The sequence below is a fragment of the Oryzias latipes genome, chromosome 9 (genome assembly GCF_002234675.1).
Source record: "Oryzias latipes chromosome 9, ASM223467v1".
Lineage (NCBI taxonomy): Eukaryota > Metazoa > Chordata > Actinopteri > Beloniformes > Adrianichthyidae > Oryzias > Oryzias latipes.
Genome location: NC_019867.2, coordinates 8,179,465 through 8,198,917, shown reverse-complemented (window position 1 = coordinate 8,198,917; position 19,453 = coordinate 8,179,465). Strand labels below are relative to the sequence as shown.

Below are 19,453 nucleotides of genomic sequence, written 5' to 3'. Positions count from 1 at the left end.
GTTCCCTTTTCTTCTATTTTTGCCTGGAGGAAAACACACTGAATCCATCCCAGTAGACCTAATGTTTCAATAGTTTTTGTTTTTGTTTTTGTTTTTTGGAGTGTTCAACAAGGAAAAATTTCAACAGTCACCCACCCCTTTTCTGTTAGTACTCTCTCCACATGTCCATACACTTCATCGTGTTCATGTTCATCAATTTATCAAGTTTACCACAATGTTGAACAACGTTGTGCAGGTTCCATCCAAAATCAATTAATGTGGATGCACCTGACAAATTCTCTCCCATAAATGGGAGAGAATTTGTCATGTGGCCAAGCAGTTGTGGAAAAGGTGAATTCGCCACGTGAACTATGCCCGGTGTGAACCTGACATTAGGCAGTTATAGTCAACATGGTGGGATCACAACGAAAGTCAGCTTTAAAAACCTGGATTGTAGATAAAGTGGAGGAAAGAAGTATTTGATCATGTGCTCAGTTACTAGCTTTACCTACTTAAAAATAATTGACAGTCTGCCATCCTAATGGTGGGTTCGTTTGAACAATGAGTTAGAAAATCACAATGAAAATCAAGGAATCAACTTTGCATTTCATTTGAGGGAAATAAATATTGGATCCTCTTGTAACAATCAAGAGTTATGGTTCACACAGACCAGTTAGACTCTCCTAAAGAATTATTTGCAAAGAAGAGTGGAGCAAGATCTTGATATGTGCAGAAACCTGCTCATCACTAACAAGAAACGTATGGCCTCTTTGCTTGCTAATGAGGGTTTTGCCACCAAGTACTAAGTTTTTCCAGCAAGATGTCAAAGACTTATTTCCCTCAATGGAAACCAAATACATTTATATAATTTTTTTAAAGTTGATTTCATAAATGGTTTCTCAGCACAAAGTCAAATATGTGATTCCTTCACTGTATACATGTGAGTGGTTTGCCTTCATGAGACTATGATTCCTCATTACTTCAGTATATTATCCAATATGTGTAACTCAGTGGATTACATTACAAATGAGAAGACAGTCTTTTCTGTTATAAATCAGAGGATTACAAAGGTCTATATCTGTAAGAACTGTCATTGTTACAGCCAAAAGAAAAATGAGTTTTGGCTTTGTTATGCAATTAAATTGACATCGCTTTTTTTGTTCCTTTCTTACATCCATAATAAATATTAGAATTAATGGAAGTCACCGAACAGGGGTGAGGTAGGGGGAAATCGATAAAACTATTACAATTCAAGGAATGATAATTACCAAATGGGCATAAGTTATCTTCCCTATGGGAGCAAAGCCAGATGATATCAGTGTGAGGCTGCTGACATCCAGCTCCAGCTTCAGCAGTGACAGCAGCAAAATGACTGGAACTGCCACTAAAAAACATTTCTGTAATTTGACGTAGTGAAAACCTTCGCTTCAGTACCTCTCCTTTTAAAATACTATCATTATCTTTTTAGCCTTTAAAGCGCGGGCTGTTATATGGATCTCTTTATTTACATGTCGCTTGTGAAAATGTTGAGCTAATCTCAGCCCAACTGTAATGTTTGGTGTCTCACATAATCCACATTCTGCAGCTTTCAGGAGAACCTACGGCACAGAGCGATGATGACGGTTTCACTGAACATGGACAGTCATGGTAACCTGTTAAACCACAGATATTATCTCAATTATATCTCAGATATTTGTTCTTCAAACATGCTAACAGTGACTCCTCAGATGACATCAAACGTTTGCCTAATATGTAAATTTTTGCACAATGAGAGGAGATCTGAGAGGAGAAGGACATGCAATTTCCCCAAAAGGCTTTACACTTTTCCTTATTGTATTCATTAAATCCATTTAGAAATCTTTTCTTAGTTAATATTGGAAAAAAAATTACTGCAAATCAAGTGGGAAATGCACACAAACACATTATGGCAGCTCTGCTCCTATACAAAGAGGCTACCTGTAACCACTAGGAGCAATGTGGGGTTCAGTGCCTTGCCCAAGGACATAATGGCAAAGAAGATTGGAACTTAACCTATGACTTTCTAATCAGAGGCCAACCCCTGTACGTTTAACTAGCTGCCCCACTGCTGGATTTAAGTTTAACTGTTTACCATAACAAACAAAATTCAAGAATGTTTTACAAGAACCTGATACATTTAGGGCCTATATCATGCTTTTCTTGAGCCCTACAGAGTAAATGACATCCATATATATGATAACATATTATCTTTGGCACACTAAAGAAGTTTTTTTATGAAATATGAGTTATTTTTGCAGCTTATTTGCCTGGAAGTAAGACAACTGGATCTCTGAGGCACCGCTTCTCGCTCCTACTGGGTTCTGCCCATTCCATGATGTCAACCTAGTGTCGGCCTCGTCTGCGTTTCTCCCACAAAAACAAACAACATCCAAACTTCTGCAAAGATGGAGGTGCATATTGTGCATTTAAAATGAGAGCATTTTGCCGTTCACCGCTAGCTTGAGGTTGTTTTTTGCGAGGAATTAAGATTGTAATACACTTACAGGCTCAAAAAAGTTGATTTAGCATGACACAAGTCGTTTAAAAATAAGATATTCACTAAAATGTGTGATTCCATGGTGCTTTTTTGTCCCAATTATTTAAAGAATCTTAGAAAGTCATAGTTTTATTCTTTTTAAATTGTTTTCTTTTCACTCCCCTTGTTAACTTGATTTTTAATGTTTTTGTCAAGAAAAGAATAAAATTATAGAGGTTGTACTGCGTTTTTGAGGTTACCCTCATGTTAAACCACTATTTAGAGTTTGAATTTCTTTTCAAATTGTAGCAAATTTGACTTTAGTCTTTTTAGTTCTCTAGATATAATGGACGTTTTCATCAAAGAAAACAGCAGCAGGCAATACATTTAGCATAAACGTAACTGAAATAATTAAGTTTAAAAGATTCTCTGTGATGGATAAGACACTTTTTTTTGTTTACCTGTAATGGAGTAGTCTCTCTTTTGACACAAACAAATAGGAAGTAACAACAAATATATGTTACATTTTTGACAGTTTTGAAGCATTAGAAGAATTAACTTTTAAAACATAAAATTTCAGATACTCAAGCCTTCTACTTTTATTTCTCCTCTGATGCTGACACCAACTTAACGTTATCACAGTTTAGTCTGCTTTTATCTGGAATTAGTTTTTAAGCCTCCCGCTTGTCTGCTTAAAGAGTATCACACCGTACACCTTTGCTCTGTCAACAGCACCTACACACAAAACTCACACTCTTTGCAACAAGTTCCTGGATCCACTTACTTAAAAGCTTACGCACATACAGACGCTTTAAGTACACAAAATCTAATAACTGAAGGAGCACACACATTTCAGTCAGCAGCTACATTTCATGTGGGAAACCTGATTTTGTTTTGTGCTTGAAGTCTTTTTGGTCTCTTTTTGTCCCTGACCCTGCTGCTCCTGGGTCAACACCCCCTACCAGGAGGCCAGACTGCTTGGCCTATTTATATCTGATACAAGGAGGGGACAACAACACTAACTCCAAGTGCTAAATAAACAAAGACACTAAACCTTAGATTACACTAAATCAACACCTAATAGCAAAGACTCATGGTGAATGACTTTGTCAAGTACATTTAATGAGAATCAACTTAAACTGCAATTTTATTTTGTTCATAAAGAAAAAAAAATCTATATTAACAAGAAGCGTTCAAAAGCAGATATTCCAATGTTTTGGTCTCTATTGTTTTTGCTGTGTTCAGGAAGTTCATGCATATCTGATCAAATCAAAATCAAAAGATGATCAAATATCCTATCATTACTCCCATTTCACAGTTTTGCATTTCAGACATAAAGTTGCAAAGAAGAAGATAGACTGAACTCTCAGCTCTGACTAAACTGTGGTTACAATGTCTGCTGCACCTGTTTTTACGCTGTAATTATAGGATCAAAATTCAAATATAGAGGGTTTTTCCAGTGCTCTAAATATTGTGGTGTAAAAACGTGATGATTAAATCTTCAAAGGCCGGATGAGAACAAAAAAAGAACATTTACCCACTGTAAAGTCTTCTTTGCAATGCCTGTGGCAACAGTGTCTGCATGACGTGTAACTTTATGATTGGTTACACAGCAATATTACAAAACGTTTCACATAATTGTGTGACAAGTAATTTTACAAAATGGATAACAGGTTTAAGAAACTATGTAAAAATAATGAAATCTTTAATATTAAAATACTTCCTAGGAAATAAAAGAAATGGTCAGTCATTTTGAATGTTTACCATGATCACTTTTGTTTACAAATGTAATTTGGTAAATTTAGGGATAAAGCAATTGGGCAGTTTAAAAATAATAATGATACCATAACTGTTACTTTGAATTTTAGCTGCTTCCTTTCTCGGGTCACCACAGCAAATCATCTTCCTCGTTCTAACCCTATTTTCTGCATCCTTACTTACACCAAACACTTTCATGTCTCCTTTTTGGTATTCCTTTATGCCTTTTCCCTGGTAGTTCCAACTTTAGCATCTGTTTACCATCCAATCTGGCTTCCTTCAATTTCTCAACATCTAACATGACCTGTTCCACTGGTGTTTTTATTTTCATTCCTATGCACTCTCGACATTCCCAGAAAGAACCTTAACATATTCAGCTCTGCTACGTCTAGCTTATTCTCTTGTCTTTTCCTCAGAGCCTTTGTCTCTACAACAACAAAATACCTGCTTTCACCACAGTCTTCTACACCCTTCTTTTGATTTTTCTGATAATTTTTTGTCACTTATCATTCCTAAAACCTTGGTCCACTCGCTTCATCCTGCTTGCACAGGCCTCCTCACCTTTTCCCCCACATTCTCTGTTGCTTTGGGCTATTGACCCAAGTACCGTACTTAATATCCTCCACCTTCTTCACCTCTGCTCCCTGTAACCTCATTGTTCTACTCGAGTTCCTCTTATTTACTCACATATACTCCATCTTTCTGTGGCTAATCTTCATTCCTCTCCTTATCAGAACAAGTCTCCAATTCTAGATGGTCCTCCACCTATTCCTTGCCCTCATTACAAATCACAACGTCATCTGCAAACATCGTGGTCCACAGAAATTCCTTTCTAACCTTATTTGTCAGTCTATCCATCACCGCAGCAAACAAGAAGTAGCTCAAAGCCGATCCCACCTTCAACTTCTCTGTCACCATTGTCTTCCAGCTCTCATACATGTCCTGAACAACTTATATTCCTCTTCCTCATCCAAACAACAGCTTCTCTCTTTGAATCCTGTCCTAGACGTTCTCTAGATCTTCAAAGACACACACCTTTTGACCTTCTCTGTTCTTCTTTGGAAGCATCCTCAAAGAAAATATTGCATCAGTGGTTCTCCTTCACTCCATACAATCATACTGTTGCTAACAAACGCTCACTTCTGACCTCAGTCTAGCTACCACTACTCTTTCCCATAATTTTATGCTGCAACTCATCAGCCTCTGTAGTTTCCCCAACTTTGCAAACATGACACCACATAAAAATCTAAAATGTTGAACAGTTTGGATAAATTCGTTTTCTGCGGTTGTTAGAATAAAGACATGGAATCAATCGATGATTTTGAATTTTTTCACTGTGTCATCCTTTTTACTCAAAGGTAGTCAGATTAAAAAACTGTTTGTGTATAATCATGAAATAAGTCATCTAGACTGTGTGATAAAGTGAAAGAAGACAGCAGGAAATATAGAGAAGGACAGTCTGAGGGTCATTTGTGTGATCTTTGGCAATATTACCACAGCCTAAGGCTTTTACTGAGAACACTCAGATTGGATAAAACCGTTATTTCCAATTCACTATGTCTGCTCTGGAATTACAAGATGAAAAAAAAAAAATTCCACGGTGTGTTTAAACAACCAAAATAAGCTTTTCTGTCACACTTTACTTTAATTTTTCATTAATTAAAGTCATTCAATCATTTATTAGAATAATCAGATTTAATTAGATCTATCTCTGTGTAATAAGATTCCTTATGCATAATTTGCGAATTATTACCATAACTGATTTATTTAATCATTTATTATCAGCCTACAGTGACATCAGCAAGCATACAGGAAATTATCAGCAAATGTATTTAAGGTTCAAAAGGAGCAAGACGAAGTACAACTAAATAACATTTTTTTAAATCAAATAAACCTTTTCTCCAAAGATAAAACATCAGTGTCACTAAAATTGAAATTCTTCATTTATTTATTCTTCATCATTCATTTATATTCTTTTCAAGTGGAAAAAATGTTACATTTGGAAAAGTTTCCAAAAATTTTGTCTCTTAGTGAGGAGCATTTAAAAGCCAAAACAATTCCCAATCAGAAAAATATTAAACATGAAGAGATTAACGGTTGCTTTTAAGCAGATTATTATATTCTGTCATGTTTGAATCTGAACTCTCAGTTTGCTAGCATTGGAACTCTACACTCTCCTGTGAGTTAGTCTGATCTTGGCACTTTGGTTTTTCTACTGAAATACAGCATAATGAAGTCAACAGGAGGGAATGTTTAGAAAAGTAACATTGGCAGGAATGTCTTGAAAAACTTGTGAATGACTCATGCAATATACTGTCTTAATTCAAGCAAAGGAGAGCTTTAAATTTAGAATCAGATAAAAGTTATGGCAAGCATTATGAATTATTCAGCCAGCATTTATTTCCCAGGAAGTCAACTGTAAAACGCCATCTTGCCAAGTCTCCCTGCTCCCAGTTCTCTCTACATTTCATTCACAGCAGTAGTGATGGATGACTTTTTAAAGTAAACTAATTAAAGCCTAAAAGGAAAATGAATTGTGACAATATTTCATCCCATCAACATCGTAATGGTGAAAGTGTCAGACTATTTTGAGCCATCAAAAAATTAAAAGCATAAATCAAAGATTATGGGAGGAAAAAAGGAGACTGGATTTGAAAGATATTGTTTTATCAGGATGACGAAATCATTAGAATCAAATTTATGACCCAAGGGCAGACTTCTACGATCCAGTCTTTCTAATATCCCTGTCACTTTTGCCTCTCTCATTCAGTGGGTTCTGGCAGGAAATATTTCAATGTGATTCTCATTTAAAATGGAACAAGCTTTAAGACGGCAGTCCCTTTTTTTCAAAGCTTGTAAATCATGATGATCAAATTTCATTTTATTGTGCCACAAATCCTGCAGAAGCCTTTGGAGCAGGGGTTACAAACATCTTTTTTGTTGACATTTAATCATTTTCTTTACTTGATTTCTTTTTTTATTACGGTACAGAAAACAATCAAAAAGCCGTTCGTTGGTAAGACAATTTAGCCACTCAAAGCTCTCAGGTGCAACAGGATTGCACTCATTTTTTGTTTCTTACCACAGAAACGTCTGTCGGATAATCCTCTGGCCTGTCGAGGTTTGTCCGGATGAAAATGAGAAACCTTTATTTTGATTATTCTAGCATTCTCCAGCCAGTCCCTGCTAAAATATTTGTTACTCATTTTCTCTATCTTCTAAAAGTCTCTAAATCCACCACTGAACAGGTTAGTGACCCGCTAACCAATATAAACTGATCCAAACAATTCCATCTGTTCAAACTGACACTGACCAAGTCTTGATTTAGGCCTGCTAAAAAGCTCATACCACTGATAATTTTTGTAGTTACATAATGCAAGCAGTTGAACACAAAGTTTAACTTTGACCAGAGACTCTGATTTGGTAGTGACGTATGAGTATCGTCCATTTCAAAACACTGAAGTACCAACCGGTTAAAAATTGATCATGAAGGCAAAATTAGTAACTGCCGTTTGTGCCTGGCTGGGATTATATATTTTCTTTTTTATTATACTGGAATAGAGTTGTCAGAGTAAAAGCCTAGAGCAAGATACTTGAGATTTGCACCGCTTCAACATTTTGCACCAAGCCTCTTCCAATTGCGAGAACATGAGCTAGAACCGAGTAATGACAGTCCAGTGTGAACACCATATGCTAAAAGCGCATTCAAGAATGAATGTTTAGCACATTCTTGAATGCGCCACACATGCCCAGTGTGTGCCTAACTTCATGTTTGTGTGAAAGCCCAAAAGCGGCACTGCATGCAGCAGAACTATGTATGTCACAATGCGTAAAAAAAAAAGTACACTCTCTTTGTGGTAAACAAGCAACTGTCTTGGCCAGTGGGTGAGCTACAGAAAAGGAGGGGAAACAGATGACCGAGGGTCCAAAGATGAAGCTCTTTATGCTGAAGTGAGCCACAAATTCTTAAAGGGGAGATGCCACAGAGAATAGGGAAAAATTAGACACAAAAAAAAAAGAAAACAACTTCCTGCTCTTCTTATCAAAGATAACATAAGATTGGTGGGAGGGTTTGAAAGATGAAAAGAGTAGAGTTTTTCTGCTCCTCTAATTTTAATCAGCATTAGGAGAGATTATAGAGGAAAAGGTGATCATAAATGACAAAACTGCTTGTTGTCAACAGGTGGTTAAAACAAGAGCTGGTTTTAAAAGATCAGAACTTCACCTCCAGATGCTTCAATGTTAGCAGCAGTTTTTAGTTTCCTTCAAATTGAAACAGACTGAACAGATTTGACTAAAGGACGTTAATAAGATTGAATCAAAACCTTTTTTTAGCTATTGTACAGTACAGTGTTCCAACAACTGCAATTGATTCAGCTCAATTGTTTTCAGGCTGCAAACAGAACAGAATTATTGCCAAAACTGTAGATTTCAGACATGCACCTTTGTGTTTAATGCCGACAACTGGCCATCTGGAAAAAATTAGACAATTAACAATAACAAAAAGCAAGTTAGTCCTTTTTTTTCAAAGCTGATCATTCTGCTGAGCTGGAAATTATTTTTGTATTTGCCAGAAGATTAGAAAGCAAAAGAGACTGAGATTTTGTAGTTTTGTAGTTTAAGTCAAAACTGTTTCACTGCAAGCAAACCACATTTCCTTGATTTTTAAATTAAACATGAGTTGTCTAGTTTACTTTTTTAACAACCATAGCTATGGCTGAAAAAACTTATTGTTTTTAGAGAAGTTATCTTTAACAAAGTTTTTTGACATTCCGGGGAAACAGCAGTGTGCTGGAGCCTGTCCCAGCCACAGGACCGCATTGAGACATCTACAAATACACAATGTCTCTCCCAAGGGAAAACAAGAATTACCAATCAACCTGAAATGTATGTTTTTAAAACTGGTAGAGCAGAGTATCTGTAGAAAACCCTACAAATGGATTGTGACAATATTGGAGTTCTACACAGGAAGATCCAGCCTGGATTATAAGAAAAAAGCTTCTAGCTGTGATGTAAGGCATGTTAAATCGTATCACTGCAAAGGAAATGCAAGAAATTAGCTTCCCTTCTTTTTTTCCCCAAAATATACAAACATCAAATCTGGACTTAAAATAGATATCCAAACATTTAATTTGATTATTATAATCCAACATCTTTTTTAAATCATTACAATTTCTCTCTTTTCTTGTTTTCGTGTCTATCCTGTAAACTGGCATTTATCACATTACTGGTTAAGGTCAACAACCGGTAATTGTTAGTCTTATGAGTGCTTGTTACTGGCTGATTAGCAACTTGTGTTTTTTTAACTGGGTGTTTTGGTGTAGACATAGAGCGGGATTCTGGGATACTAAAACTCTGCTGAGACTCTTCTGGATGTAACTCAACAGAACACTGCTTGTTGAGAGGATGCCAACCTGAAAACCCCAGTGACATACCTGCACACTAAAACCGCAACAGTTGTGCGTTACTTCAGAATGTGGAGGACAAACGATAGTTGGCATGTAAAATGATGTTGATTATTACAAGGCCCCATAGTTGTGTGATGGTGCAGCCTGATTACTTTCTATAACGATGGGTCAGAAGGTCATTTCAAGTGTCTGCTAGGCATTTTGGGCAGCCGTGGTGCAGAGGTGGAGCACTCGACCTCTGATTTGAGGTGTTCTCAAGCGAGACACTGGACCTCACGTTGCTCCTGGTGGTTATAGGTTGATGCCAGTGTAAGGCAGTGGATCCACCATCAGTATATGAATGTGTGCGCATGGGTGAAAGGGACTGTGACTATAAAGCACTTTGGACTTTCAAGTAACCCTTGTGCTATCCTATGACCCCACCCTTACATTGACGTGTTCTCTCTACCATGACAAAGGTGGATAACGGTGGAGAGGATTTCATGTAATCCATGGAAACCAGTGAAGATCACAAATGATTGAAGAAAAAAGGTTCAGCGCACTGTCTAGTGGGTCTAGATGACCCAACTCCCAATGTTAAAGTGCCTAGGATAGCACAAGGGGTAAGGTAGAAGAGCACTATGTAAGTAGACACCATATACCTTTTTACCACCAAAAAAAATGGCTGTACTTTATTTTCATTTACCTTACCTTTAGTTAGTTATTGTTGGCACGTTCACATGTCTGTTTTGAAATACAAACTAGTGAGTTTTCAAGGTCTTCTACATTTATGTAGTTCTTCTATAGTTTTTCTTTTAGGTTGAGTTCAACAGTTTTTAGAAAGAAAACAAGCATAAAGCTTTCTCAGTAATTTTGATTTTATATATATTTTTTATACTGTTGTTATAGAAATATAAGTTTTCTCCATGTTTAAAAGTATTCTGAAAAAAAAAATCTGTAAAGAAAAATGACCGTTTGCTCTAAAAGTGTTCCTCAAACCAATAATAACTCTAGAACAGGAACAACTGCTTTAGACTCAATTGGATTTTTTTTATATTGCTGTCTTTTTAAATTCTCCCTCTCAAGTCACTTGCAGGTCTCCTTGGCAACCAAGTCGGTCACAGGAAGCTGCAGGCATAATCAAGTGGACCTTTTAGCTCTCTGTGGAAATAGTGCTGATGGCAGAGGAATCGTGAAAGTTGATGTAACCTCCCCAGGCTGCCAGAAAATGAAACGACAAAACTACAAATGAGCTTCATTGAGATTTCGCATTAGGTGATATCACACACAAAAATAAATCTTTTCTACAATAGAATGATTGTCAAACAGATGAAGTTAAAATGCTTTGTACTGGAGATATTTCTGTTGTAATAAGTGGAACTTCTTAGGAAACGTTTCTCCATTGTTCACCAGAAAAATAAAGCTGAGAGAACTGGCAGGAGATGATTCAAAGATGAAGAAACAGCAAAACCTGTAGAAAACCCAACGGATAGCCAGTGTGCAGAGAAACAGTGAGTCAATGAAGGAGAGAAGAAGTTCTATCACACTTGGGCAAAAAGTCTCGCTTAGAGGGCAAAAGACAGTCTACAGAAAATAAAAAGTTATGAAGTGTTTAGAAGAACTATATTATAGTTATTTTGTAAGTCCTGGGTGTGTGGTCAAGCATGAAAAGATCAGCATTTTGGACATTTTGTACCTGCTTCACCTACAAAAAGCTTTTAAACAAGGGCAAAATGGACGAAAAGTTTGGAAAAAACTTTCCAGATCAGTGAGTGTTAGCATGTGGAGTGAAATGAACAGATGAAAAAAATGAGTTCTATTAAGAAATGCATGAGAATATATGTTCTATGAAAGTTTAAATTATTGAATGGAACTATGGAAATGAATAAACTTTTCCATGATTTTGGAATTTTTTACAAAGGGTCCATATCTTTCTCTGGACTGGCTGAAACGTTTCATCTGCCAGCCCTGAAGAATGGAGATGAAGGTGTGCGAGTTGAACATGTGAGAGCCATAAGTGAAAGAAAATGACCCTCATAAAAAACACTGATGTGACCTTTGCCAGGGCTGTTCTGCAATGAGCATGCCTGAGCAAAAAGGCGTCTTCGTTGAGTGCTGCAATGATTTTCCTGAGAGGTTTTCCAAATGATTCTGCTCTCCATTATGCGGATTCTGATCCAAGTGTTTGACATAATCTAATTACTTCATATTTTAAAGTATCTTGAGCGGAGACTATAGACGTCGTTTTGTTTTGCAAGATGAAGATCTTGGAGTTTGTTTTCTCAGAGGTACCAAAATTTTATGAAAGAAACCAAGAGATTATACTTAAATGGTTATTGATCAAACACAGCTGAGGTATATTGCATCTGCTATGGCAACAGCGGGGTGTTTCTCTCCAATATGTTCTGTGCTTTCTCTTAAATCTGTGAAAAAATCTTAAACCTATGGTCTTGCTCAGATATCAAATGTTTCGATTCCTTTTCCAAATAAATTTCATTTTTAATCTTTTTGTTATCTTTTAAGCTATTTCCCAAAAAATATAAATCATAATTCTTGACCTTGAATTCCAACTTTCTGAGTCAAACTGGCTGCATGGTGTGACTGTTACTCTAAAATGCATTTAGCTTATCGGTTATATCTGGCATCCACAGCCACCCTCCAGCTCTCCCACAATAAATATGGGGTTGACTAAGCTGATGTGCCTTGAAGGTGTTTTAAATATTCCCCCAAAAATATCTATTCATAAAGAGAGGGCAACGTAATTGGGTGATTTATGACCTTTTCACACCACTGAAGCGATTAACTGAAGACATCATTCAGAGCTGTCAGTCAAACTGATTGTTCACATGGAAACGAAACACCGTGCAGGCAATAAGTGAGCCAGCTGACGTGAGAATGCTTTCTAAAGCCTTTCACTAAAGTGCCTTCTTCAGGACTGTCGGATGAGCAGTTAGTGCTTAGATTACATCCTTCTCTCAAAAACTCACACTGGTAGAAAAAAAAAGGCTGTAAAAGGTGAAAGTGAATCCGTGCATGTTCATGTCACCACCTGAAGGATGACACACATGCCTCTGAATACTCGAGATTAGGCTTTGTTCATAGCCTAATAGTACATCTGGGACACATCTACTCACAAAGTTATCATTATCCCAAATTTAACGATCAGGCACAGAGATTTGTCTTCATTGGTTATCTAAAACATGCACACCTGCATCTCCAGAAAGTGCTCCCGTAATAACACCCGGAAGAAGATCACAACACCAATTGGCTCATTATGTCAAGGGTGTTCAAGCATAAAGCCTTTTTGGCAAATGCTTCAAAAAATGTGTTAGTTTAGGAAAAAGAGCTGTATAGAATTTAAACCTTGGAGGAGGTTATTTTAGGTTCTTTGCATGAACCCACTTTGCCTTCGCTGTATTTCAAAGAGGAGCTGAAAAAGCCATTAGAGCTCATGTGAAACAGGATCTTTTTTGCGTAAATGATTTCTTACAGTGTCTATATAACATTTTTTATGATACAAACCTATTCAGATTTTTTTCACCTACAGTCTTAATATATATACAAATCTGAGTGATGTTTTTTGTGCTGAAGCAAAAAAAATTTAAATAACAAAGTCTGAGTTTCCCATCCCTTCTTGACTGGAGTTGTGAACTTTTAATAGCTTTACTTATTAATGTACACCACCCAATACAATAAAATATTAAAAGAACTATTGAAAATCCTCATAAATGCATGTTAGTGCACACAAGTAAACTCTTGTTTCATTTGCAAGCGCTTAAAAAAAATCCCCTTCGGAATATGAAAAGTTGCCTCTTTTTGGCACAGCTATTACTTAACTCAGCAGTGCACATTTTATCTCTCCACAGAAACACACAAACCATATCTGATCGCATTTTCACTGGCTTTACTCTCTTTAACCTGGACTTTAGCTTCTTCGTGGAGCACAGGGATAGTCGTTTCTGTGAAGTGGGGGCTTTAGCTGCGCCCGTCACAAGGTTGCTCCAAGGTCTTCAACAGCTTTAAAAAAAAATCATTTATGGCTGTTTAAGTTCTTTCACCGCTAACCAGACTCATTCTTGTAAATTTATACACTTGCTGCCTCCCATGTAGATTAGTATTAGTTTATAAAATATTAACTGTTCTTAATCTTAATTAATCGTACATTTTCAACCCTGCATATCGGAGCAAGTTTAACTAAATTTTGCTCACATATTTTAGTGAGAAAAACCCTCTGTTCTTTTTTTTACTTGTATTTTGAGTTTTGAAGTAGTTAAATTCTCAATCATCACTACATAGACACAAACCCCCAAAACAAACCAATTAACAAAATATCTAACCTCGCAACACAGATTTTTCTAAAATAAGATGAAAAGGCCAATATGAAGGTGTATGGTTTCTTTTCCATAGCTCAGCTTTGAAACTCAAAGGCTTAGATTCATAATCTTCAGCCTCTATTTTATGTCGAGTGTGGCCTTTTCTAAGGCACACAACATGTACCCACTTCCTATTTTATGCCCAGGTCCTTTTAATAGAGCCGATTGCGGTTATCGACTGTTCAGGGAGGGTAATACTCTGTTAAGTCAGATTTCAGTGATCTTGATAACATTTATGGAATGTAATTGACTTATCAGCCTCCCCATCTCCACTATCACCCACTCCACTTCACCTCCTTTGGTCCTCAGGGCTTACTGATTCTCAGTCTAATTACTAGAGTTAAATGGAAAGAGAAGCTAATGGTGCTGATGGGGTCCAGCAGAAGGTTATTAGGTGTCCTCATTAGTGCCTGACTGAAGTGAAAGGAGGTTTATGGTCTTTTTCTGGAACTGATGGATAGAGTTCCCTTCAGTCTTTATAAGGTGCGATTTCTCAGGGAAGACGGCTTACCTATATCATGATGACAAACTTGAAGCAGAAGAGTGCGATGATGTCGATAGCTCACAACTTTGATGAAAGCACCCCAAAAAGAGATGATTTATTCCTTTAAACTTTACATAGAACCTAAAAAATGTACAAAACAGGGATACAATCGTCGAAGCAATGTATTTGTTTTATTGTTGTACTCATAGTTGCTCAGACACATGTATATACAAATACAGACGTTTTTTTTTTTTGTCAAGTTTTCTTGTCAGGTATATACTGTAAAAGAGGTTGGAAACATTTCCCACTGGTGGCAAAGTAGAAATGGGGTTCAAAGGTGAAGGAGGAGAGACATTTGGTGTGATAGGGGTTACACAAGCACAAGAAAAATGAGGAAGGACATAAATTTAAGTGGTTCATCAGCAAAAAAGAGAGACGAGAGGCTTTGCCCACAGAACTTGGATCGATGACATGCTTCACCCCGCTAACAATTCAGTTTAGGATTAGCTCGAGAGGATGTACTAATCCTTAAACCGTGCCCAGGTCCGACGTCTACTTTGGTGACAAGTGATGTAGGGTTGTTAAAAAAAGGAGAGAAAGTTAAGGGCCCTGTTGTTGTCTGTTCGACGCCAGCAGCTGTTCTGTGTAAAAGCACAATGGTAGAAAGCTTCTTGAACACAGACGGGGCTTCCAGGGCAGAGGCTGAAGGGCTAAGGCATGGGAAACACTCTTTGCTGCCAAAGAGGGTTGCAGCTTCCCATTCACTGCAGCTACAGCAAATGAGACACACACTAAACCTTATAGGTCTCACACATTTTGTTTTTTTTATGCTCAGAAATGTCCACACTGATGTATCTACTCTCAAACTCCTTCTTATGGGAGAAAAGAGAGTGAAAAAGGCTGAAGGAGACATGGGATGAATGCCATGGATGGGGAAGGACACAGTCATTCTAAGAAAAAGAAAAGTCAAAAGTTGCTTTTAAAATTTTTAAAATGACTGAGCCCCAATTTGACTGCACATCAATGGCTTGTGTTATGTACAATTGACCTATGTAACTAAACAGTCTGACATCACTCCAATGGCAATGCAAAAACACAACATGAAAGTGATCAGAAACTCTATTACATCTGGGGAAAAAAACAGCAAAACAAAATTTTTAATAAAAAACTTGATTTTTTTTTACTTTTTCTTAGATTTTTTTTTCTTTTTACTGTCAAGTTCATGCGCATGCCACAAAATGAAACTGGTGAGATCCCTCCAGTCAATAAAGCCAACCGTTCACTCATATTGTGTCTTTGAGCTGATCAACATGCTTTCAAAAAATCCTGAAGGCAAAAAAGTACAAACAGAGCATCCATCAAGTCCCATGAGTTTCTTTTCAAATCGGGATCCCATCATGACGAGGTGGTGATGGTTGGTGACTGGTTTGAAACATGTAAAAGATGAGCCTCTTGTCGGCTAAAGTCCAGCCTGTGGTACACGGATGTGTACAGCTCCAACTGGTTTCCACTTTGAAATCATTCAAAGTCTCTTTAGGCATTGAGGATCGTAGCACACAATGTGTTTTTTAAGAACAGTACACACTCAGCAAAACCCAGAGATAATATGGGATTCATCTTTTAGAAAAGACATAAGAACCAAATTAATACTTTAATATCAAACACTATTTACATCAAGAGGTTTTCTAATAATGATATTCATAATCATTATCATCATAGCAATAATAATAATTATACAGTTTTACCAAGGATGTAACTTTTTTTTCTTTGTCCTTCAGAAAGGTACAAAACGGAGACTAACCTAACACTACTTGTTTATTGGTTGACTACCTCAGGATACACGGTATCCAGTATAGAAATTGATCCTCATGTCCCAGGTTAGGGTGGGTGACTATTAAATCATGGTATGGTAGCAATACAAAACCAAAAAGTGTTTATAGTTATACGATACAAATTTAAGCCAGTTTCTGTTGAGGCTAGAGTTATGATAATAAAATCCATGTGGGATTGTCCTGAAAATTAGTACCCGATCAATCTATTGCCCCACAGGTGTTCTGCTGCTATAGGATTGTTAACTTGGTTGACATAAAACAAAAGCAAAATAATGACCAAAGGCAGAGGTTGTCTTTTAGACAGAGAAACACAAAAAAGCAGCCCCAAGTTTAGAAGTAAATACATAACAGTGCACGTCGTTGAGACTAAGTGGTACAAAATGGGATGTAGTTGAATTAATGTATCTCCAGAATCATTGATTTTCTGCTGTTGTCTTGATTTGTTTTGTTAGGCACTAATCAAACTAGCTTCAGCGTCTTGTCTTGCCGTTTTAACAGTGTGTGTATGTCCCTCTTTCTGTCTCCTTCACTCACCAACTCCCCCAAAATGCAAGGTCACGGGTGTGTTAAAACCCCCTACTGTGGAAATCTACCCCTGCACCTCCCGAGACCCCCCAAGCCTTCCACCATCTATTTTTAATGCCAGAAATTACTCCCCTTGCCACAACATGGGGTCTACATGCCTGTCATTTTGAACCTCATTAAAGAGTCACTTATACCTGCAACACTAGGAGCAGAAAGTGGCCATGCAATTGTGCCTGCACTCATTTCCCTGCCCTATTTTTCCACTTTCTGTTCACCAATCGGTTCCCCAAACTCTCACATTACAGCTCAGGGAGAAAGTCAGCTTCATTGGATCTATATTTTCTTTCCATTTATACTTTTTATAGTCAAAAACAAAACTCCTATGAAAAAAAACGTTCCTATTATGCAAATGAACCATGTTTGTGGGAGCTGCAGGAAACTGAACATCACCACTGAACAAGGCTGTCTTTTGAATTTAAGCGTTAGTGTAGCTGGAGCAAACACAGGCGTGCATTTTAATGGGTGCCCGTCTGTTTACACAATGTGATCTCAACTAATTGGAGCTGTAGATAAATTCAGTAAATGCTGTACTAACTGCTGTACTGACTGAAAGGAAGAGAAATGTAACACTGCCCTCATAGGCTAAAGCCATATTACAGAAGAAAGATGTAAATAATTTAATAGAATTTCATATCACAGTTCATTAAAAAATAAAGTCTGATGAAACTACTGCCAAACACTGCTGTGGCTTGGAAAAAAGTAAGAAGTCATTTTTTTTTAAAGCCGTGTCTCATTTTTTAGCCATTGATTTAAGAGTCAATAGAGATGGAAAAAAGATGCAAATGTTTGCAGAATTGGGAATATTGACTGATGCTCATCTGGAACAGAGACAAGAAATTGCTGCTCAGCTTAGTACGCATCACATGAGTAAATTTTACTTCTGCTGTGAAACTCTGTGATCAATTTTCAAAAGATATTCTTTCTTGTTCATAGCTGCAGTTGGCAAAGTTTGTGTGAAGTACAGTCTCAGCTTTGTTTTTTTGTTGATACGAGTGGAGCAAATTCTCTCAGTGGTGTTTTATTTGGCAAATCAACATGTTTTGCACAAAGGAATCTTTAAAACCAAGAAAATCAAAAAAGATCACTAAAGTCATTAAGTCCACCCAGTTAAAAACCGTGCCTCTTCTTTTCCATGCCTTCATTATCACTGGATTATTTCCACTAAACTAGATTCTACTTCTTACAACTCCTTCACAAATGGATTAACACACTTTCCTTTGAAGGTGTTGGGAGGTCTCGGGACTTTCCATTATCTTTTTGTATGTACAGTCATTTCTATTATCTATCATTTTCAGTACATAACACTACCACTGTGTGAGACTTAGTCAAACCTCTACTGCTATTGTGTGTGTAATGCTGTCCGTATCTGCTATGCAGTGTGTGTCAATGTCTGTGTAAACATCTGCTACGATGAGATAAACGTCATGTGAGGCAATGTCAAAATTCTCGGGAAATAAAGAATCACTAAGTGTCAAAAAGAGAAGATTTGGCATCTTAGTTGAAGGTTCTAGAGGGGAAACTGTCTCTCCCACTTTCAACATCAACTATTTTTCACTCGCAGACGGAGAAAGACCACTTAAATATTCTTCTGAAAAAAATAGAGGGTTCCTTGAGAAGCCTGCTCTTGTGCCCGACCAAACAAACCCGATCTTCCCAAATCCCCTCCCAACCCTGCAGCCTAGGGCAGATTCAGGCCACTCTAGGTGTAAATGACCTCCAGCACAGAGGGGAGTGCTATAAAGTGAAGAGTGCTGCTAAGCTGACCAGCAATGAAGCTAGAAGTGGGCTTGTTTTATGCAGGTGCGACACAGCATTTGTTTCACTTCGGGAGGGTGCAGCCGTTTCATGGCTGGTGTCATCTAGAATGTAGGAAAAGAACAAGGGGAAAAAACATGAATTTACGGTAAAAGCTGTTTTCTTGTGAAAATAAATAAAATGTTAAATGCAATATTGACACAGTTATTGAAGGTATGTGAAGCAAAAGCTCTATTTGGACCAAGCAAAGCAGAGCTAACATACAGAAAATGCCATGTCATGATGTCTGAGTTGCCATTTGAACTTCAGCTGCTATATTTTGCTCTTGATTCTTAGAAACATTTTGGATTTTTCTCCCAGGTAAGCTGCAGCCCTGTTTCTGTCTAACAGAGGCATTGGAGTCTGTGTGCAGCTGTACCAGCCGTACCATTGGAAGTAGCTGAAACATGCTCAGCAAATGACAGAAAGACAGAACAAAGAATCAGGTAGTTACATAACTATACAAATGCATGCATTTGTATTTGTGGCAAGGATAGTGCAACAGCGGCCAAGGATGAAAGCTCTACTTATGAGAGAATATAAAGCAAAAGGAAGTCATAAAAGCTTGCTATTTTTGTTAGAATCACCCTTTAGGGATGCAGGCAGGCATGTAAGAAACCGGTTGGATGGATAAATGATAAAGACTTAGAATCTGGAATTGCATATCCAGTTAGATGCAACTCCTGAAACTTTATCTTAAAATAAAACGAGTGTTCAGGTTGTTGCAACAATTCTTGGAAATTGCATCATCTGTGAACTATGAAAAC

At 37.3% G+C, this 19,453-nt stretch overlaps 1 protein-coding gene across 2 annotated transcripts in view; it reads right to left on the bottom strand.

The window, feature by feature from the left end:
* Positions 1-14,646: 14,646 nt before the first annotated feature.
* Positions 14,647-19,453, bottom strand: part of efna5 (ephrin A5) — a 91,413-nt gene continuing 86,606 nt past the window's right edge. For both annotated transcript variants that reach the window (XM_011478959.3, XM_004072303.4), the window contains one exon: positions 14,647-18,751. In XM_011478959.3, the coding sequence (XP_011477261.1) occupies positions 18,627-18,751 (125 nt within the window). In that variant the 3' untranslated portion in view covers positions 14,647-18,626. The remainder of the gene's footprint in view (positions 18,752-19,453) is intronic.